General features: G+C 42.9%; 2 protein-coding genes across 8 annotated transcripts in view; one reads left to right on the plus strand and one right to left on the minus strand.

The window, feature by feature from the left end:
* CSNK1D (casein kinase 1 delta) overlaps positions 1-16,737 on the minus strand; it is a 38,821-nt gene extending 22,084 nt beyond the window's left edge. For 2 of the 7 annotated variants that reach the window (XM_079967461.1, XM_079967459.1), the window contains exons 1-6: positions 16,408-16,735; positions 10,259-10,369; positions 7,543-7,691; positions 4,718-4,946; positions 3,378-3,548; positions 2,279-2,427 (exon numbers count right to left, since the gene is read on the minus strand). In XM_079967461.1, the coding sequence (XP_079823587.1) occupies positions 2,279-2,427; positions 3,378-3,548; positions 4,718-4,946; positions 7,543-7,691; positions 10,259-10,369; positions 16,408-16,483 (885 nt within the window). In that variant the 5' untranslated portion in view covers positions 16,484-16,735. Of the gene's footprint in view, positions 1-2,278; positions 2,428-3,377; positions 3,549-4,717; positions 4,947-7,542; positions 7,692-10,258; positions 10,370-16,407 lie in introns of all 7 variants that reach the window. The other 5 variants (XM_079967460.1, XM_079967464.1, XM_079967462.1 and 2 more) reach the window with 4 other exon arrangements.
* Positions 1-18,635, plus strand: part of MBTD1 (mbt domain containing 1) — a 125,988-nt gene that overhangs the window by 43,276 nt on the left and 64,077 nt on the right. The gene's annotated exons all lie outside the window — the stretch shown is intronic.

Genomic DNA, 18,635 nt, shown 5'->3' on the forward strand with positions numbered 1-18,635 from the left:
CACATCTAAAGCCCCAAGGGACCTGGAGGCCAAATACCTGAAGGAACACTTCCTTCTCTATCAGCCTACCAGGTCATTAACATCTGTAGCGGAGGTTGCATTTGTGCTTCCATCACCAAGTGAAGGTTAGGTGGTTGTGGTGCATAAGACCTTCTTGGTGGTGGCTCCTCACCTATGGGATGAGTTCCTCCTTGCTGACACACATATTGCACCAATATTATTTGCTGGGTCGACAAGTGAAGACACAGCTCTTTGCCCAGGCTTTTGAGAGGGTGTTAGGCACACTTTTGGAAACTGCAAAAAGGCAGGCAGAATAGGGAATTCTTAACAGAATAAAGTAATTACCTGATGATGAACTATCTCACTGAAAAGATACCCCTATGATCTATGGTGTGAATGATGTACAAAATATTTCTTCATTATCATGAAGAAATGTGACTGCACATGAGTATAACAGATCAATATAGACCAGCTTTGGTTCCAAGAACTGGTGTACAAGTCACACCACATGGCCTTCTAGCAAGGCTTCTGCCTCAGAGTGGATTTTCAGGGATCAAAATGCCTTGGCAAACCTAAAATGTACTGAACTGATCCAAAGGCAGTCCCCCCCCCCTTTTGGTCTGTAATGTAACCATGCTCCAGACGGAACAGAATGGTGTGACATCAACTTGTATCACATTTACAGAAGAAAGAATGACTAACACTGAGATACAGATATTCAATAGACAGAGTCTATTAGGGAAGGACGAAAGATGGATGCAAGTCACAAAGAATGGTATATTGAATCTCAGGAGTATGAAATGCATATGCCAATTATTGTGCAACATCTCATACACACTGAGTTCTTTATATTTAAAAAACATAGTTAATTTTATTTTAATCATATATGTGTGTGTAAATCAGAAACCATGGAGAGATTCACCTTAGCTCTTTATTCAAGCACCTGAGAGAGTGGTCTCTGACCCCATGAGAGTCAGAGAGTCCTCTGCCGATACGTAGACTTCAAAAGATTTTTATGCATAGTCACGTGTAGTACAGGGTTCACTTCCTTAAAATTAAATGGAAGGTACAAGCAAAAGTTTCAACATGTTTCAAATTTTTCTAAAAGAAACTGTTTACCCTGCGTAGCAATACTTCCCTGTTCTAGGCAGCTTGTGGTTACATGTGAAAGCAAAACATTGCAAATGCTTGTTCTAGTAGCTAAGTGGTGAGCTTTACCATTTTTTCTGTATGCTGCTTCTCAACCAGGTCAGAGTCCATCCTGTTTTAATCCTAAATCCCCAACCAAACTTATTGATTTCTCTAACAATGAATGCACCTACACATAGATATACAGACCCAACATCCAAATAGTGTTTTGTTAATAAAAACTAGAAAAGGTAGCAAGGTTTTTGCTTTTGGAAGAAACAAGAAACACTTTGGAAATCCAACTAGAGCCACTGTCCCAAGCATACAATATTTATTCTTTCTCGTCTGTCTTGCTGTAAATACAGAATGTCAGGCTTTTTTTCTGTTTTAAAATAGGATTTCTCGCTAATCAAAAAATCTAAACAAAATGTGAGTACTGAAAGCCTGCAAATGCAGTACAAATTTATGTCTTCTCTTTGGGTATGTGACTTCTATCTTTGGAAGTACAGTTGCTAATTACAAAGCCTTCCAAAGCTTCCAAGTTTTTGCTACAAGGTAAGTGACCGCAAGCTGACCACCAAAGTAATGCAGTTATATCATAAATTTTAATGTCATTCTACAGTCATCTTACAGCTTCCATACCCTCTGGTCATTACAAATTATAAAATAGCTGAAGACAACACCCAGAGAACCCATTTGGTCCCCCAGAGTGATTATGGTAAATGTGCACAACCTCTTACAGCTAGGCAAGGGATGAGACAACATCAGATCATCAGCTTTGATTATTTACAATGGGATACATTGCTAGCTGCCACTCATATATATAGATCCCCAGTCTTCAAGGATTTACAGAGGCATCCCAAGCCTGTTTACTACAAAGCAAATCGCCCTGTTTCAATGTAGCTTACTCCCAGGTGAGTGCTCACAGATTTGCAGTTTGATACTTTAACCACTAGTCCTGTTATAAAGCTAAAATTGGCTTCAGTTTGATTGCTTGTAACAGTTCACACCAAACTGCCATTTGCTACAAACATGAACAAGCACTGTGAAATATATTATTTCACCTCCAGCACTTAATGTCAGATATCAAGCTCTCACTCTGTTTTCCACAATTAAAAAAAAATTAAGTTAGCAAGTACTGACTACTTACAAATTTCAGCATGTTCCAGTCAAATACATAGTCATAGGAGAAGCCTTGTCTGTGGAAGAGGTTTCTGAATAATTGCCTTAGATATGAATAATCCGGTTTGTCATCAAAACGCAACGAGCGGCAAAAATTCAGGTATGTAGCAAATTCAGCTAAAAAGAAATGAGAAATCCTGATGATGTTATCGTAAAGTCAGTGCAAACAACAATATCCAGCACAGATTCATCAGCTCATCTGCTTTCCAAAGTATTGGCTCAATGCTTCTCATAGTAACCAAGGTGACAGAACCGTGAACTGCTTTTCCCATATGTAATCAGGAAGTGCTTTTTTCACATGCAGCACAATCCTTCATGACTGTCAGGGAAATTACTAGGCTACAACGGCAGAGGCAACCTGCAGACGAGTGTACAGAGCCCTATTCTAGTCCACAGTGGTATAAACAATAGAAAGATTAAGTATGGTACAAAAGTTAGCAGGTTGCTGAACTAGGATCTGGCAGATCAGGGTTAAAATCCCCACTCAAGCTATGAAGCTGTGTGACTTTGGACCAGTCACTGTCTCTCAGTAAAGATGTCTCACAAGGTTGCTGTGAGGATAAAAAGGACACAATCATGTATGCCACCGAGTTCCTTGGAGGAAAAGTACAATATAACTGCAATTCATAAATGCAATAAAACAAACAAAACAGAGAGAGAGAGATTTCTTTTTAAAGCAACGACTGGTAACTTATGCACTGTGACTGAACATGTGCTGACTGAACATGTAACTCATTTGTTCATCATGGTAAGCTGCTCATTGAATACCAAACAGTGTAGACAGAGAAAAATCCATACATATGCAGCACCTTGGAAATAGGGGAGCACAAAAAGGGGTGTGTGTGTTGAAGTTGTTTACAAAGCAGCCAAACAACATACCTTCATTTAACCATTAAATGAAATTTTAACCAAATAACAAGAAAGCGTTAGTACATACAAATAAGAGCTAGAATAATTTCTAAGACAGAGAGGTAACAGAAAATGTAACATCAAGTTAATGTAAGTTTCACTGAACAGTTAGCTTTGAAATCAATACTGAAGACATCTATTTCAGAGAATAAACTTACAAGGGTATCCTTTACACAAAACCTCAATGGGTGTGGACATTTTCTTTTCACTGATGCGTTCATATTTCTGTCTTTTTGTAGCTGCCTTCAATCCCTGCCAGGGGAGGGAGCCCAGGTTAAAATACATGAGTACATAGCCCAAGGACTCCAAGTCATCTCTGCGAGATTGTTCTACAAGGAGTAGAAGAGTGGAGCCATTAGGTTCTATCATCTGGTGAAATGGTTCAAATATGCTTAAAGCAAAAATTACACAACAAAGATCTTACCTGCAAGAAAAACATTGTTAAATAGTTAATTTCAACCTTGCCAATAAAATCAGTATGAAAAATGGTTTACTCTTGCAATTATCCAACAATTATTCCTAAAGAATCCCATACTGGAAACTGTTCAAATGGCCATATAGGTCCATACCACAACAGAAATACAGAATCATTCACCCACAACACTTGCCGATCAACCAGGGTTTTAAAGCTTTGAGCGTAAAGGCAACCATGATTTAGTTGCTTCTGGCTCCTTCCTGTCCCAAATCCTCTGAACTGAGGAGAGAAGGTGGATCTTATTTCATTTTGCTTGAACCTTTTACAGTCTCTGAATGCTGCTCCTACCATGCTAGTGTGAGGAGACCTCTCCCCAAGCATCCCCTGAAATTCATGGAGAACTCTGGGGAGGGGTGCAAAGACATCTGTGGAGCCCTGCAATCAACCAAGGCAATCCAAGCCACAGTGCCAAGAACAGACATACTGCAGAAAGCTGCTAACGATGATTCACACCACTGAGCCAAGTTGCAAGTTTAGCCACAATTTCTTGACACAGGCTGCAGTGAAAGACACACTGTTCTCCAACCCATATCTCTCAGGACTATAATCTTCTTTATGGTAAAGTTCTTTGTTGTTGTGCCATTGGAAACAGCTTCTAGCAAGGCAAGTTTTATGTCTGCATGCAAGTGGAGGCAAACGGAAACAAAACAAATCCCGAGATAACTTTTACAAGCTTGACCTGAAGGGAAATTTCTTCTCGATCCCATATATGGTAGTCTGACCCCAAGAAAAAATCTACCAAGCTATCCCAATGGAAGTTTATTGGATGAAACACTCCCAACATCTTGTTTGAGGCTGTCACATGCATTAGAGAGCATGACCATTTGATTTGTTTCACTGATGCACTTACAGGCAATTCTAACAACATCTATTCAGAAATAAGTCCTACTGGATTCAACAGGACTCACTTCCAGATCAAATCCCCCTCTTTTCAATGGTAGCCAGAACAATTTATTTTATCCAGATGTCTTATTGTATGAACACTCCTACAACAATAACCAAAATAATCTGCTACCAGCTCACCAATTCCAAGATGAGTGTTGATAGAGGCATAGCGGGCAGTTCCTGTTAAATTTTTATTTTCACGATATGGAATGTGCTGGTGCGTTCGAGCATCCCGATATTTCTTGGCCAGCCCAAAATCTATGATGTAGACAAGATTGCCCTTCTTGCCTAATCCCATCAGGAAGTTGTCAGGCTTTACATCTCGATGGATGAAGTTCTTCGAATGAATGTATTCTATTCGGCTAATCTAATTGCAGAAAGACATAATTTCAGAATTACAGCATATAAAACCTTTCAAAAACAACCAGCTTCTCCTTTATCTTGGGCTTTAATATTAAAATCCTACCTTGATAACGTTTAAGCTTAAAAGCCATTTGCTTGCTTTGTTATGCCTGAATATTTATTCTACTTAACTCCCTTTTTAAAATGCCACAAGCCAGTTTAACTTGTTTCTAACTGTGCAACTGTACACATGACAACTAGGAAGTAAGTCTAATTAAGATCAATAGGATTTACTGCCAGGTACGTGTGTATAAGATTGCAGCCTAAGTGGCTTTCCTCCTGGGTCTTTTGATGAAGCAAGAATTAATGTCTTAACGGGATCTCACTTTGGGCACTGACAGGGTGACATCCCCCCCACAAAAAGAGCTGTGTAGGGATCCTGAGGGACATCTAGTCCAACACCCTGCAATGCAGAAATCTCAACTAGAGCTTACATGACAGATGGCCATCCAACATCTGCTTAAAAACCTCCAAGGATCTTCAACTAGGTAAGATTGAGTTTTGGCTCTAAAGATTTTGCTGTAACAGCAGTACTACTACATTAGACCAATAGTTGCCTCCAAGGCTGAAGCCAGAGAGCCTTGGCATAGTGCCAACAATGAGCCCTCTCTATATCTACTTCCAATCAGGTCATGGCCCAATCCTACCTATAGACCTACAAAATCAGTAAGGCAAGACAATATACTCTGAGTAACTTCAAAATGGCAGGTGACCACTGAGGGTGAAAGGTAAGCTTGGCTCCTATTTAAAAGCAGAAACACTGTGTACTGCTGAAAAATATTGGTGGGTCCAGCAGGGAAGATGGTGAATGGTGCTACGGCTGGTCCAGGGAGGGGCTCTCTTCCAAGCCCCTGGGAGCCTCAGCCAGTGCCCAAACTGTGTGACTACTGACCCTGGCGTCATCTAGCACCATTGCTATATCATTTCAGTGCCACTTGCTTGCATAAAGCATGGTTTCCAGATGCTTCAAATGGTAGCAGTACACATAACTGGAATATTTATGGTCCTGCTGTTTTACTTAAACCTTTCTGAACCTAAGGGTTTAAAAATGGACACACATACAGACATCCTAATAGCCATTAGAGAAGATATTATTCACGGACATATTTAGTTCTTATTGTCTTCTATGTCCGTGCAGAAGTACAAACCAAGAATGTCTTCACACTTATTTTGGAAGAACAATTCACAAGTTGATTTATATAACATTTTCAGGAAGTTATTTATTATGCATAAACTGGCCAATTTTTTTGTGGCAGCAAAGTTTTAAACACATATAGGCTCAGATTCTGCAACTTGATCCTAACATAAAGTTGAAGAATCTGTAAAACTTGATGTGTTGACTGTTGTTACCCCTTGAGGGAAAGATTAGCTTTTAAAATAATTGCAAACCCTCATGTCAAGAGATAGATAAGGAATGTAGCCTAACACACTAGAAACGGGTGAATGCTTTAGAATCCAGCCCAACAACCACTAGCTACACAGCCTCCCTTTGCAACCCTGAGAACAATCCATTTTGGAAAAAGTATGTTGTCAGGGACTCAGTGGGAGCGCAGGGAGGAGAAGAGATGGAGAGCGAGGGGGAGCAATCCGAGGGCAGCGTAGGAGAATATGACAGCAGCCCGAGAGATTCCATGAGCCTCTCCAGCGAATCGGAAGATTCACAGAAGGGGGCGCCGATGGGCAGGGCAAGGGGCGAGCCAAGGGGGACACCCCAGAAGCAAGGGGCCAGCGGGGACTCCCAGAGCAGCAGTTGGAAATCAGGACCAGCTTCCCCACCAGAGCGCAGTGGGGGGGAGGAGTTCCAGGTGTCAGAGCCCACATATGCACCACCAGCGAGAGAAGATGAGTCAGGGTTGACCACGCCTCCATCGGAGAGCGAGTTAACGGTCAAGAGGAAAGTTGCAGGCTGGGCGCGCGCGCCAAGTTCAAAGGTACAGGCGAGCGGCACAGAAGGTAGCCCGGATAGGGAACCAGGTCCTAAAGCCCGCCGGAAGGAGGGGCAAGAATCGTCAGGGTCAGCGTCAGAGGAGTCCAGGAAGGATGAGACCCTAGCGGGCAGGAGGGCCCAGAGGAGAAAGGAACTTAGAAAGAGGTGGAGCAAAGCGAGAGTCTTAAACTGGTGTGGAAGGGGAGGAGACTCAGACGGGACTTCGCCGGTCTAAGGTCGGGACGTAGAGCTGCACGCTGCGGCTTTAAAATGGAAACTGAATCTCAATAAAGACTTTTGTACATAACTACAGCCTAGCGTTGGTCCTCTGTGAGCTGGGACCTGGAGGCAGCTCTGACATATGTATTTTAAAGAAGCACAAGCATGTTTCCCACTGCAGCTAAATTGGTCTGATTCACACTAGCAAAAATAACTTTAAAAGCATTATTTGTACTGGACACATTTTATTTTCTGGTATATGAAAAGAATAGCTTAAGTGGTAGGCTTTCTACCTGCCCTCTGAAAGAAAGGAGTCCCAAATTTTGTTCCATATAAGACAATTATTTATAGAATGCAGAGAGGATTTAAGGAAGCTCTCCTACCCAATAATCAAGACATGCAAAGATTTTAATACCATTTGGTCAGCAAGTAAAAGGACTGTCTTGAGGCTGAATTTTCGTGAACAGAAGTTAAAGAGATCTTCAAGGCTTGGTCCCAACAACTCCATCACCATTACATTGTAGTCACCTTCAGCACCGCACCATTTGATTGTGGGAATGCCCACTAGAAAAAAAGGGGGAAAATTACTATAGTATTTTGTGAAAACAGAAGGTATCTGCACAAAAAATGTATGACACACCCACAGATTATTATCTAAATTACAGCACATTTTTCTTCCTGAAAAATGTATGCATTTGGGGGGGAGGAGATGGGGGGAGGGGCTGGAACTGGAGGAAGGTCCTGGGACACCTTGTATAGATGTGCTTCCAATGGAATGTGATCGTCTCCTTCTATCTAAGTACAAGTACTCCCTATTAAGAAGCCAAAAGGGAGGGAAAGACCATTGTTGTGCTATGAATCCTAACTATCAGGCGTCAAATTAGTCTACAGTAGCTATGAATACTCAGAATTCAACAAATATTTTATAGCATATTTGTATATGACATTTTAAATCTGTGCTGTTTAACCTGGGCTCAGAAATTATGAGGTTCCCTTGGTTACAGCTTCAGAAGATTCCCCCCAAATAAGTTCTGAGAGTTGCTCAATTCTTTCACCACTACCTGCATTCCCCACTCTGATATTACTGTGTCATAATTCTAGGTAATTAAAGCTAGAAGATCAGAATAAAGAACACTTTAAACAAGAGATGGGTAACCTCTGACCCTCCAGGTGTTGTTGGACTCCAAGTTGCATCAGCTCTGGCTAGCAAGGTGATTGGCAGGGGATAACGAGAGATGTAGTCCAGAAATATTGATTTCCCACCCCTACTTTAAAATAATCTGAATCATGCAAGCAGCTGGCTCAGTGGTTACCAGCACAGAGCGGAACTGTGCCAGGTCTGCATTTGGCTTCTCTCTCCAGCATTGCAAGATTGTATGAGTAAGAGCACATTTATTTATGCATCATCTAGAGTAACACAATGCAGAACTGTAATAATATCTGCTGAACCCCATCTCCAGAGTATATTTGCCTAACTTGGGGAAGGCACATTCAGGTACTCTGCAATGGACAATGCTACTCATCCGAAATGAGTAGCAAATTACAAGACTTGCAAGAACTATGCCCATGTAGCTAACTGTTGTCAGTTAACAGATCCACACTCAAGGTTATAGCAAAACAAATGTAATAATTTTTGTGCCTCTGAAACTATAAAAAGCAGTTTGCAATTACTGAGAAAAAGTATAGGCCCAAACAAGAAAGCTTCTCATGAAGTTCAAGAGTGAAATGGTATCTTGCCTATATGGTATCACATGCAAAGACCATGCCTTTAAGTAAAAGGATCTGCCCAGTTTTAAGATTGTCAAACCAGGATTGACACTACTGTCAGAACATAATTTCAATAAAGACTCTCCTCCTGGAAGAGAGGGGAGTGGTTGTGGGCGGGAACCTGAGCTCTACCTCTAGCAGGGGGCGTTAGCCCCCTGCCTTCCTCTCACCTGGCTGGTGCCCACGCCCAACCAGGTGTCTCCGAGGGGGCGTGTACAGCAGCCTATATGCTGCGGCGCCAGCCCTTACTCGGCCTCACTCTTCGTCGTCCTGTTGCGAGTCACCCACCCTCCACTCCCTTTTAGCTCAGGGTCTTAGTTTTCCTTGGCCTTGCTATGGACCTTAGGTTGGTCGCCCTGGTTGTCCGGGGGGCCTGGTAGGAATTTTTCCATTTGGCATTAGGCTTTTTGGTTTTTTCGCCTACCTCGTAGCAATTGTCACAACTTTCGTGGTATTGGTGGGTAGGTTAGGCATTGGAATAATGTGTTGTGGTGTCGAAGAGCTAGGTGTGGCCATCGCCTATGCCTTCAATTTTTGGGTATTCCGTTAAAGGAATCTGGCGGTCGTGTATTCAGTCCGATGCCTGCTTGGTGGGAGGCCATGGCACGACCCTCGGTGACATCAGGGGAGAGCCTATAGTTGGATTAGCATCAACAGGCTCCACCTACTGGTGAATAAACCCCCCTTGTTTCTGACTCACCCCTCTCTGAGGGGGTGGAGTCAGTCAGCTGACGTAATCCAATGCCTAAGCCAATACCTTTTCACTTGCTGTAATCAATAAAGTTGTGGCCTTTTCTTGCCCATTAACCTTATATCACGTGTCCTTGTGTATTCATTCCACTTTGGGGGAATCGGGTCCTCGAACCACAATATATATATCTCATTTGTGTGATTGAAAACCTCTCATGTTCATGATCTACAGTTCAAGAGTTCCTTTCTTTTAACATTACAACTCAGAAATATGTCACAGATAAACAACAACTTGATTTGCATTTAAGTAATGAACAGACAGGTTGAGGTAGTGTTGGTAATCCACGGGCTCAGAGGGTAACTCTTAGTGAAGCAATTGTTTGTCAGCCTCACAACCCCCTGTGTAAACAAGAGCCTACCTTATTAGAACATTGAGAATGAAGACTAAAACTGAAGTCCCACCCATAATTACTTAGGATTAAAGACTCAATGAACTCAGTGCTACTCTTATTTCTAAGAAAGCACATTTAGGATTCTACTGCTGTAGCTCCCTAATGCATGGCAGGAAGGTAACCATGAAATCACTTGTGTACATATGCAGTGCTATCTGCCTTCTTCAGTTTATAGCTAGAACATTAGTACTCATATGACTTATCAGCACAGATAATTTTTACCTCCACCCTGCATCATTTTGTAAATTTTGCTTTCTATATGGAGTTGAGGATGTTTGGTTTTCACACATTCCAATTTGATGGCAACCTCTTCTCCAGCAGCAATGTCAGTCCCTAAAGGAGAGAAGAAAACACAACTTCAAAATCCAAGACTATCAAACATGAACTAACCAAAGAAATTGCTTATACACCCTGGCAATGTGTGTAACAGTTGCTGGCATCACAAGGTAGTTGTACGGAATAACCAAGAAGGGGGGTGAACCATGCAAGCCTTGGAGAAAAAGGTGGAGATGTCAGTCGCCAACCTGGCATCTAGAGATCTCCACGTGGTTGCAATTGTACCCACATCAGGAGCAAAATGCGCCTGGTGCCTAGCTAATTTCTAACACTGCATGTGCATTCCCCTCATGCTTTTGAACTGATGTAACTTGCATTGGTAGTGTCACCTCTACATTACTGGCAGCCCTGTTTACACATGTTCAATATGTGTATGACCCAGAAATGTCATAAAGACATCAGTGAAATATCTCTAAAAGGGTGGAACATGGGGGCAGGGCAGAGGTGGAATGGTGTGTTTGCAGGCTTTTTCAATGGGTTTTAATTATACACAATTTCACCGATGCATGCGGTGCCCGGGAACATAACCCACGCATAAACAGGATACAATCTAAGCAAACTTAAGCCCATTTAAGTCTTAGTGATTTCACAGTGGGTTGTATCCAAGGGTGTCTGCAAGTGAGCAGAACAGATTTCCTCTTGTGCAACTGGACTTTTCTTTTCTTCCTCCTGCAGTTCCCATGTCAATACCCTCAAAAACTGCTTTGGAGGTTTGGGGGAGTCTCCAGAGAAACCTAGGGTGTGCGCAGCTGGCTGCAGGGGGGAAAGATAAGAAGATGAAGTCCTGTCCACAAGCCCATTCACACATTAGCTCTTCATCAAAATCAATGGGACATAAGGGCTCTAAAATGATGGTTAAGATTCTACATTCATCTGTTGTGTGCAAAAGCAATTCCTTAATTTGTAAACAATGATTTCAATAGGTTTCTTATTACTCAATTTCTCAGTATCCACTAAGTTGCGTTTTGTAATGCAGCATGTACAGTATCATGAGCACCTGCAGATTATGTCCTATTTAATATACACAAGTCAAAGGGAATTTATTTATTTTATAAAATTTATACACCACTTGATTGTAAAAAACCTCAAAGCAGTTTACAAAAGATAAAATAGTAAAATCAAGGAAATTTCACAACCATACTTAAAAACATATAAAAGTTAAAATGCTAAAGCAGACTGAAATTACCTCAACTTTCTAAGCATCAGGGTAGGCTTGTTTAAACAAAAACATTTTTAGCAGGTACCAAAAAGAGTACAGTGAAGGCACCTGCTTGATCTCAATAGGCAGGGAATTCCAAAGTGTTGGCACTGCCACACTAAACAATCACATTCTTACATGAAAAATGTTGATGTATGTTTTTAGCTTATAGTTGATTTTATCTTTCAAATGTCTTATAGAGCTATTTTTACTGATAATGTTATTGTTTTATTCCCTTTGTAAACTACTTTGAGGTTTTTTGTTAACAATTAAGTGGTACACATAAATTTTATGAAATAAATAGACAAACATGCAAGGGCTGTAATTAACATAGAAAAAATAGTCTACTTTCAGTCTCATCTAAGTCTGGGAGCAGACGAAATGCAAGAGGAGAGAGAACATACGAGTATGGCATGCCTTTAAGCTGATAAGGACATTCCACGCTCGTGAATAGGCAGGCTCACTTGCATACAAGACACAGGAAATGTCAATGGCAAGCGACGGATTGCACACAGCACAATGACTTCTCCAGGTTCACATCTTGATTTAGCTGAGCCTTCTGGTTTAAAACACTGTCTCCCCTTTCTAAACATGATTTTATTTGGAAGGCTCTTGCATGTAGCACCAGTGTTTCACATACAGACTACATTATACACATAATGATTTTGGCTAAGAGAGAGAGGTTAATATCCGAGGTAACAAGGGATTAACTTTTTTTAACCAGAATGAATGCAACAGTAGTGTTACAATAAACAACTTGGTTTTAGGTACAGTCATACCTCGTTACGTTTGCTTCATGTTACATTCTTTCAGGTTACGTCCCGTGGCGACCCGGAAGTACCGGAAAGGGTTACTTCTGGGTTTCGCCACTCGCACATGCACACAAGCACCAAATCGTGCTGCGCACCTGCACAGATACAGCACTTCAGGTTGCGCTCTTTTCATGTTGTAAACGGGCCTCTGGAACGGATCCCATTCGCAACCAGATGTACCACTGTATATCAAGACTGTGACATGGTGTGCACACACATTGTGCATGCATGCACTCTCTCACTCAGGGAGTCTTCTTTAATATGTCCCATATTAACACTTCTATATTGTACTTATATAGGGGAGAACTAGGAAGAAGTATGCTGCTTAAAAGGGTCAAGCCATTTTACTGCATATTATCTTTAGAACAGTACATAAAATATTAACTCCACTAAGCAAAAACCACAGGCCATAAGCAATTTGTTCTTTATTCACTTAAGAAGGGGCTCAGCTGCAACCATGCACAGTTAGGTACAGATTCCTGAGCAAGGAAGCTTCTCTTAGGTAAGCACATTTTCTGCCAAAAAAAGTTTCTAGTGACTGGGCAACATTTCACAATTCTTAAGAAAACAGAAGCTGGCTAAAGGTCAAATTCTGGGATAAGTATCATGTCTATGTAAGATATACGGCATTTCACCAAATGAAGTTGTTAGCTATATTTTCAAATTAATGCACAATACTAATTTGCCATGGGACTCACAGCTTCTGCTACAATAGGAGGAGTTGGGATCTTCCTGACTAAGAAGTGGCAAAAACTACTTCTGTTGTAAAAGGAATCCACACCACTGAAAAACCAAAAACCTCAAGATCTTCCTATCAGACATTAACATTTATTTTATGACTAGCAGAAGCTGAGAAACCCCTACATCTCCTATCTAGAGACAGAACATTGCACTGGATTATCTGGAATACCTACTTACAGCCTCAAACCAAGTAACAAAGGCCAACTGACCTCTGCAACATATACAAAGAAATAACAGCATTGGTCTTGCTGATGCAGCAGAGTAACACTGATAGTGCGAGCTATACTTCCATACATTAAAAAGCTGTTCCAGAAGAACTCAACTCAAGGATTCCTAGGATCTACTTTTCAATACAATATGTAAGTTGTTACAGAGCAAGATGACTATTCACCAAAGCTATTAGGCAATATCCAACTGTTGTGCTCTGCTTGTGCAACCGATTCCCCCTTCCTCTCTTCTCTGAAGTCTCCTGGGTGACCCCCAACCCAAAATCTGTTCTGGAGGGTTAGGGACCTCTCCAGAAACTGAGAAGATTGGAAGGCATGAGTGACAGCAGAACAGCTAAGAGCAAGTCCCATCATTCCATGGGTGCAACAATGGATCTTGTGTTGGGAAGATTTTGTAACATACCAATACTCTAAGTGAGCACAAAAGTTTCTTCAGTATAGCTTAATTGTATTGTACCTGCAAGGGCTGCCTTGGAAACCATTGGTGAAAGAGCAATTTTAAATACATAAAGGAGTATAGGAAATGTTATTACAAGAAACCAATGCTTAACCATGGTTTAACACAACTGACCAACGTGCTTGTGTTCCCTGCTCAGGAGTCCCTGCTTCATTTTTCTCATGTTCCTAGCTACAACAAGCTACAAGCCTTGGACTGTTGTGCTGCCTAAACCTGGGCTCAAAGTCCCCCCCCAACAAACCAAGAATAAGGCAAGAATAAACCTTGGCTACCTATTATAATATGTTCGGAGAGAAGCAAACCACAATATCTGGTCTGAATATACAAGTCAAAGCTTGTGCCTTGTTGCTCCCAGAGCAGTATGGCCAACAGCAAGGGATGAACAAAGCAGGAAGCTTTGATCAGCAGGCACCCACTACTAATTTGCAATAAACTGTGGTTAAACATTAAATATGCTTTATTGCGACGTGGAAACCAGTTCACTTATAGGCATCAAAGACTTCACTGTGTTAGGGGAAAGTCCCAGAATTAGACATTTGGGCAGATTTTCTTTCTTTCAAGGATTACAATGGTTAAACATTTAACTATCTTCAGTGCTTTGTTTTACGCCATTCCCTGTTGTTTCACAAGTATGACAACTGAAAGACTCATTATTTGGGTGCTGATATTCTAACGAATTGCATACACATGGCCAAAATATGTACGTGCTTAATATCGATTTGACACACCATCTTTATGCAGATGCCTGCAGCCTCTCTTGTACATAATTCTCAAAATGAAAATAATCAAATAGGTAGCTCCTCCTCACATAAACTAGAAACATCTGCCTGATACTTGACAGCCAGATGGACTATGTTATTAAGAACAAGACTAAAACAACTCTTCTGATTATATACAAAGTTTCCTAACCTGCACAACGACTTTAACTACTGCTCCCATAGGTGGAGCTGCCACAGCACGACCTTTCTCCTTCTGGGGCCGCACCCTTATATATAGCTCCAAAATAACTGCTGTACTTCATAACGCTCAGATAGCTAATGATCCTGTAGTGTAGAGTAAGCAAGAGAAATACCTTAAATCTGTTCTCAAGTAGCTTTATCTGTAGGCCAAAATCAACACCAAGCATGGTGACACTAAGATTCTAGAAAACTGCATTCCCACAATCTTTGAAAACAGATGTCCAGTTTTAGAGTACAATGATTCAAAACTAAAGTGCTAGTTGTTCTCATCTGCCCCCCCAACAGTGAAGAACAAAGAAGTACACAAGTTATTTAATGTTATTAACACATCCATATTCTAAAGGCCAGCCATGCACTGAAGCAGATTTCAAGAGGGCGGGGAACCTCTCAATTAACAAGAATTAAGAAGGCTTCACAACTGGTCTCACTGCTCCTGACATGCATAAATTAGTGTATTTTTAAACGCAGGAGCTCAGACTTGGATTGACTTACACCCTTGTATAGATAGCAGCATGCACAGTCAGCAATCCCATTACAGCCACTCAATGCATACTGCAATGCATAGGCATATGCCTTTGCAGGATTGAACCATTAACTATTTGCCAGCATCAGTTTCATCTAGCAGATATTTTTTTCTGGCTTACCTTTGCATAAAGTCTATGAATTTGAAAGGCGACACCTAGACTAGCTTACAACATATAAAATGCAGGAGAAAATCCACATCATCCCTCAGGGTCTATTAAAGATTTATTACCAAAGATGTAAGTTAGCAGGCCTCTGGCTCAGGTTCACAGTTACACTGCCATCAAAATTAGGGGACTAAGCTGAAAATAACCAGGTGTGCCTTAGTTCCAGAAAGCAGCGCAAAACCTGTAATTTCTCCCCATGTTACAATTCAGCTAAAAGCTATAGCAGATATGACAAGTGACAAAAGGAGAAGAGTTACTCTGCAAAAAATAACCTAAACCTAGGCAATTATCTCTTTCAAACCAGGCTACTTCCTGGAAGCCTCACAGTAAACAACTCCATCTGAGTATTATTAATTTTTCTCCACCGACAGCTGGTGCATTTCCAAACCTCATACTTCACTGTCAGAACCCTTCGGGCCCAGAAACATGTAGTCAGGAATTTTTTTCCCCCACCCCAGTTTAGAAGCCAAATAAAAGAAGTGGGGAAGGAGGGGGGGGGGAGAGAGAGAAGAGAAGAGAAAGGAGAAGAGAGCGATTTGCCCAAGGTCACAAAGGAAGTAACTGGGCACTACTGGGGCTCTCCCAGTCCTCATTTCCCCCAGTGTCGAGCCAAGGCTAACTGTAAACACGCTTGCTCTGAAGTCAGTCTCCCTGCAACACCCAGGTCTTCCTTCCGAGTAAACCCTGACTGGAACTGCGGTGGTTGAGCAGGCGAGGGACACGACGGTTTTACTTCCCGCTACGGGGCTTGATGCGCTTCTTGGGCGTTCCTCTGTCACCTCACGGGAAAGCAGAGGGGGGGGGGCCGCGACCTGAAGGCCCCACCAGAGCGCCAGAGGCAAGGCGACCCCCGACCTCGCTCCTCCAAAGACAGCCGCTTCCCTCAGGCCGTCGTCGCGCCCCCCCCTTCCCCAACCCCCTCTCGGTTCATGCCAGAGCGGCGCCCCCTCACCGAGGTAAATGTCCCCGAAGGAGCCGCTCCCGATCTTCCGGCCAAGCCGGTACCGGTTCCCGACTCTCAACTCCATCGAGGCGGCTCGGCAGGACCCGGACCCAGTCGCGAGGGACCCTGACTCAGAGCAGGGCGACGCCAGAGACCATCTCGGCCCTTAGCCCCGCCTCTCGACGCCGGAGGGATTCGGGGGCGACAGCGCACCCCGGGTGGGGAGGATGGACGCAGATTCCCCGAGACCCGGATCCTCCCTCAGCGCAGCTAAGCCCCAGCCGCCATATTATGTGACCTCACTTCCTTGGCAACAGGGGGCGGAGCTTTGCGACGGAGGAGCATCCTCTTCTGAGGGAAAGCTGGGTCAGGGGGACCGGATTGTGAGGCCGCGCGCGCGAGCAAGAGAGACAGGGGTGGGGAGGGAGAGGGGCCGCGTCTCCATGGTAACCGCTGGGCGCTGGAACCTGGGCGCGGGGCTTCCCCTCGGCTCATTGTCCGCTTTCGTCCCGCGGTAGGGTTTGGACTTGGCCCCACCCGTGAGAAGCGAGGCAGCTGCCACCCCATAACCAGGGCTCCGCTCACGGGCGGGTCCAGCAGCAGCTGGCTGCGCCCTAGTATTGTCAGAGATAATTGGGCTTATTCACACCAACTTTTCTATAGGCTTCTGAGGCTGGAATAGCACGAGGCATGGTTGCAATACCGTCACGTAACCCCATAAAAAGATGGTGCCAAAGCACATGCTGCGGTTTGTCAACCCTCAAGATCTGAAACGGTTTCCAATTGATTCATGGATGGCAGTGTCCTTTCTTGAGGCGGGGTGGCTGGCAGTGGGAGAACTTGCGGAAATGTCATGAAATCATAAGGATGATGAAGGTGGTTCAAGGAAGGCTATTCTTGAGATGTCAAGCTGTTTCTTATCGTTTCCCCGCTTCAATTTGGGATTTGAGCTCAGGATTTGCACCCTCCCCCAGGATGTGGCTGAAAAACACAGGTTTCACATTTGGGCTGAGTTGTCTTTAATATGGGCCTTTTCATCTGGGAGAAGTGAATTCATGAATTCACTTCGTATTCATTTTATAGTGTTCTTACTCAAAGGCATGAATAGGAGGAGCCACGATGCATATGTTTTACACTGGATGTTTTGCAGCTGATAAGCATCAGTCTGACTTAATTATGGTGTTTGGTGTAGCGTGAAGAAACAAACCTTAACTTTGCTCTTTTATATCTAACTTGAGCTCTTTGGACTGCCAAGGTTAAGAATGTATTCATCAGTCTGCTTTGTGTAGTCCACAAAATTGTGTGCCCTAACAGATTTGTCTCTTGAGGTGCCACTAGACTCTTTAGTTTCTTATGAAAGTTGACATTCAACATCATTCATTTAATACAGGATGACATCATTTTAGGTTCTCTTTAGAATGGACATAGTGAAAATATCTTGTGGATCCAGAATTTTGGGAAGTCTTAGTGGAGACTTTTTATATATAAAATGCTGAAATGTATTTATAACCATAGTGTGTTAGGCACAGTACTTGATTCCTACTATTTAAGATGGTAGAAAGAAGAAAACTGTGTGTTACCACTTTACACATAAAACATTAGAAAAGTAAAGTACTTTATTTACCAATGAGTCTGAAAAGTGCTGGTCAGAGTCTTAAATGATCTGAGGCATGAGTATCTAAAGGAGGATTCCCCCAAAAAACATTTCATAAAAAAGGTAAAGGTACCCCTGCCCGTACGGGCCAGTCTTGACAGACTCTGGGGTTGTGCGCCCATCTCACTTAAGAGGCCAGGGGCCAGCGCTGTCCGGAGACACTTCCGGGTCATGTGGCCAGCGTGACATCGCTGCTCTGGCCAGAGCCAGAGCCAGAGCCAGAGCCGCACACGGAAACGCCGTTTACCTTCCCGCTGGTAAGCGGTTCCTATTTATCTACTTGCACCCGGAGGTGCTTTCGAACTGCTAGGTTGGCAGGCGCTGGGACCGAACAGCGGGAGCGCACCCCGCCGCAGGGATTCGAACCGCCGACCATTCGATCGGCAAGCCCTAGGCGCTGAGGCTTTAACCCACAGCGCCACCTGATCTGAGGCATGAGTATCTAAAGGAGGATTCCCCCAAAAAACATTTCATAGTTAACCCATATTATGAAAGGTTGTTGTCAAGATAAAAATACTGCAATAAATTGTTTTATCCAAGAATCACTATTTGAAATCACTAGGACTGTGTCTTTCAGTTAAGG

Source organism: Podarcis cretensis (assembly GCF_951804945.1).
Source record: "Podarcis cretensis genome assembly, chromosome: 2".
NCBI classification, from domain to species: Eukaryota; Metazoa; Chordata; class Lepidosauria; order Squamata; family Lacertidae; genus Podarcis; species Podarcis cretensis.